At 43.1% G+C, this 3,372-nt stretch overlaps 1 protein-coding gene across 1 annotated transcript; it reads left to right on the plus strand.

Annotated features, from left to right (window-relative positions):
• Positions 1-256: 256 nt before the first annotated feature.
• Positions 257-1,922, plus strand: LOC311374701 (E3 ubiquitin/ISG15 ligase TRIM25-like; the record flags this gene model as incomplete). The annotated part of the gene is made up of 2 exons (XM_084490493.1): positions 257-1,313; positions 1,818-1,922. Coding segments are annotated over 2 exons (1,162 nt in total), but the record flags the coding sequence as incomplete, so codon positions are not given.
• Between the last annotated feature and the right edge of the window lie 1,450 nt (positions 1,923-3,372).

Below are 3,372 nucleotides of genomic sequence, written 5' to 3' on the forward strand. Positions count from 1 at the left end.
CAGGTAGGGGTTAGGCAGTACAGAGACAGGTCATTAAGGAGCAGGTAGGTTGAACTGCAGTCATTGGGGATCGAACACAGAACCGTTCAGCTTGGTATCAAGCACCCTGTTAACGTTAAATAATAGTTTTTCATTCTTTTGTTTTAGGATTTGTCCTAAATCCAACCTCCTGTTAGAAAATATATAACATATAAAACCGTTGCATTTGCACAAGTTCAAACTGTTATTTTACTATTGTTATCCATGTCTTGTAGGAATGGCCTCTGCTACTTCCTCATCTGAGGAGGACTTTTCATGTTCCATCTGTATGGATGTGTTCAACAGCCCAGTTACCACACCATGTGGACACAACTTCTGTAGAACCTGTATTACAACGTTCTGGGATGACAAAGTCCAGTACAAATGTCCTGTTTGCAACAAGCTGTTCCACACAAGACCTGATTTACAGGTCAATACCCTCTTATCAGGGATGGCTGATCAGTTTAGAAGAGTCAAAGAGCAGCCTTGTGTTGAACCAGGAGAAGTTCCCTGTGACGTCTGTACTGGGACCCAGCTGAAGGCGGTGAAGTCCTGCCTAGTGTGTCTCATCTCTTACTGCCACACCCACCTGGAGCCTCATCAGAGAGTCGCAGTCCTGAAGAAACATCGGCTGGTCGAGCCTATGGACCGTCTGGAGGACAGGATGTGTAAGAAACATGACCGACTTCTGGAGCTCTTCTGCAGGACTGAACAGGTGATTGTGTGTCAGTTCTGCACAGAGACGGACCACAAGTCCCATCCTGTTGTACCTCTGAAGGAGGAATATGAAGCTAAGACGGCCCAGCTGGGGAAGATAGAGACTGAAGTTCAGCAGATGATCCAGGAGAGACAACTAAAGATTAAGGACATCAGAGACACAGTGGGACGTAGCAAAGCAGACGCAGACAAAGAGATAGCCGATGGTTTGCAGGTCCTCAATGCTCTGAAGCGCTCTGTTGAAAAGTGCCTGAATCATCACAACCAAACGGTTAAAGAGAAACTAAAATCCACAGAGACAGAAGCTGAAGGCCTCATCAAAGAGCTGGAGCAGGAAATAGAAGATCTGACCAATAGAAGATCAGAGGTGAAGCAGCTCTCACACACTGAAGACCACCTCCACCTCCTCCAGACCTTCAGATCCCTGAAGGATCCTCCACCCACCAGGGACTGGACCACGGTGGAGGTCCGTCCTCCGTCATACGTTGGGACCTTGAGGAGAGCCCTGGATCAGCTGGAGGAGACACTGAACATGGAGATGAAGAAGGTGCCTGCCCTGAAACCAGATGTAAAGAAGTGTAAGTGTCTGTTTACTTTGATTCATCTCAGGCTTGTCCAATCCGGTGGCACAGGTATGATACGGTGAACAAGACCACACTGGCTAATTACCACCACACCGCCCATTCTACGTCTAATAGTGTGTGTGTGTGTGTGTGTGTGTGTGTGTGTGTGTGTGTGTGTGTGTGTGTGTGTGTTTTGTCATAATCATTTTAGTGAGCAATTAAACCCCAAATCTATGCCATTTTAACATTGTCAATGAAACAAAACCAATCATCTACAGAAAACAGGAATAAATATGTCAATATTTTATGTCTACCCAAAACACTATATGAATGTCCCACTCTGCTCCAAACGCAGGTGGCGTTATTTTAGTGACACAGAACACAGAAACACAAAACTCAAATCAAATATTAATTTTGTTAGCTGTGAGTGAGGGGGGAGGATCAAAATAAAACATGAGTGTCTTCCCAACCAAGGACTTCCTATTGAACTTGATTCCTCTTCTTGGGTTTCCTCACCAGTCTCTCCCCCCACTAACCTCATGAGAGGATCCCAGGATCAGCTGGAGGAGACACGGAAAATGGAGATGAAGAAGGTGCCTGCCCTGAGGTCACCTCTACACGAGTGTAAGTATCTGATTAGTTTGATTGAGGGCTGTCAAATGTACATTAAATATTCCAATATGCTTAAAATATAAAGATTTCTTTTACAGAACAAAATGAAACATGTAAAATGTTTTTCCCTGAAGACAATGTTGTGAGTGCTGCAGTGTAAAGTGAGGTTGAAAACATGTTTGATGAAGCGACATAGCTTAAAGGGACACTGTGTAGGAATTACTCCCATCTCGTGGTAAAATGATATAGTGCATTCAAACGAATAGTGCTCGTTTTTTGAAATGGACGTTGCAACCTGGTTGCAACTATGGTAGGCGGTATGTGCCAAGAAGCTATGACAACATGTCGTCAATACTACCTCATCAAGTTTTTTTTTCTAGCAATGATGAGGTACGCTATTTCAAACAAACTTCAAACTCCATTGAATCATTAGTGTGAGCATGTATGAATAATCACTCCTCGAGAAAGATAGTGAATTATGTTGCCATGTTTATATTGTTTTTTTTTATTGGTAACATTACTATGTGGTTGTCTAACCTATAGCATCAGTTAACAACTTGACACACAACAAACACACTTTTTTTTTTTTTTTAGTGCTTATATAACGCATGAACTATGTGTAATAATTTATTAATAAATTAGTAGTAATTAATAAGTAGTGATACATTCCTTTTGTGTATTTTTACGATGTGCGTGCATTGTCAGATCATCATCATTAGGTGATTCAACGGTAGGGAGAGGACAGAGAGGCAGTGGATCGGTGGGAGGTAGTAGGCAAGAGATGCCTTATTCAATCAAACAGAGCCTATTCTAGATCCTATAGGGCAGCATTAGCTCAGGGGGTAGAGCGGGTTGGCTGGTAACCACAAGGTTGCTGGTTGGATCCCCGGCTCCTCCTCCTCGCTGAGTGTCGAGGTGTCCCTGAGCGAGACGCCTCACCCTAACTGCTCCTGACCAGCTGGCTGTCGCCTTGCGTGGCTGACGCCGCCGTCGGTGTGTGAATGTGTGTATGAATGGGTGAATGTCAGGCAATATTGTAAAGCGCTTTGGGTGGCCACTGGTTACAAGAAATGCGCTGTATAAATGCAGTTCATTTACCATTAACCATGTATGAATGGGTGAATGTCATTTACCATGCTGCTATCCACCAATGAGGCTGTTTAGGCTTTTAACTATACGTGTTCTACTGTTATGCTGCCTATGTAATGAATTACACAACCAAGCAATGAGAAAGGCTTGTAATTTAGACTTTAGGACACATTGACTTACCTGTTGATAAGGAAGCAGGAAACTTCAGAGTCCTTTTGAAAAATCGTAATCCTTCATTAGCTCTTTAAACCTGGGAAGAGCTAATACATTTCTTAAAATGCTACAGTGTCCCTTTAAGAGAAAAAAAAGCAATTGATAGTGATTAATCACAGCAAATTGTGCGATCAATTGACAGCACTAAGATATACGTGTG

Source organism: Micromesistius poutassou (assembly GCF_964030765.1).
Source record: "Micromesistius poutassou genome assembly, contig: SCAFFOLD_6677, whole genome shotgun sequence".
NCBI lineage: Eukaryota > Metazoa > Chordata > Actinopteri > Gadiformes > Gadidae > Micromesistius > Micromesistius poutassou.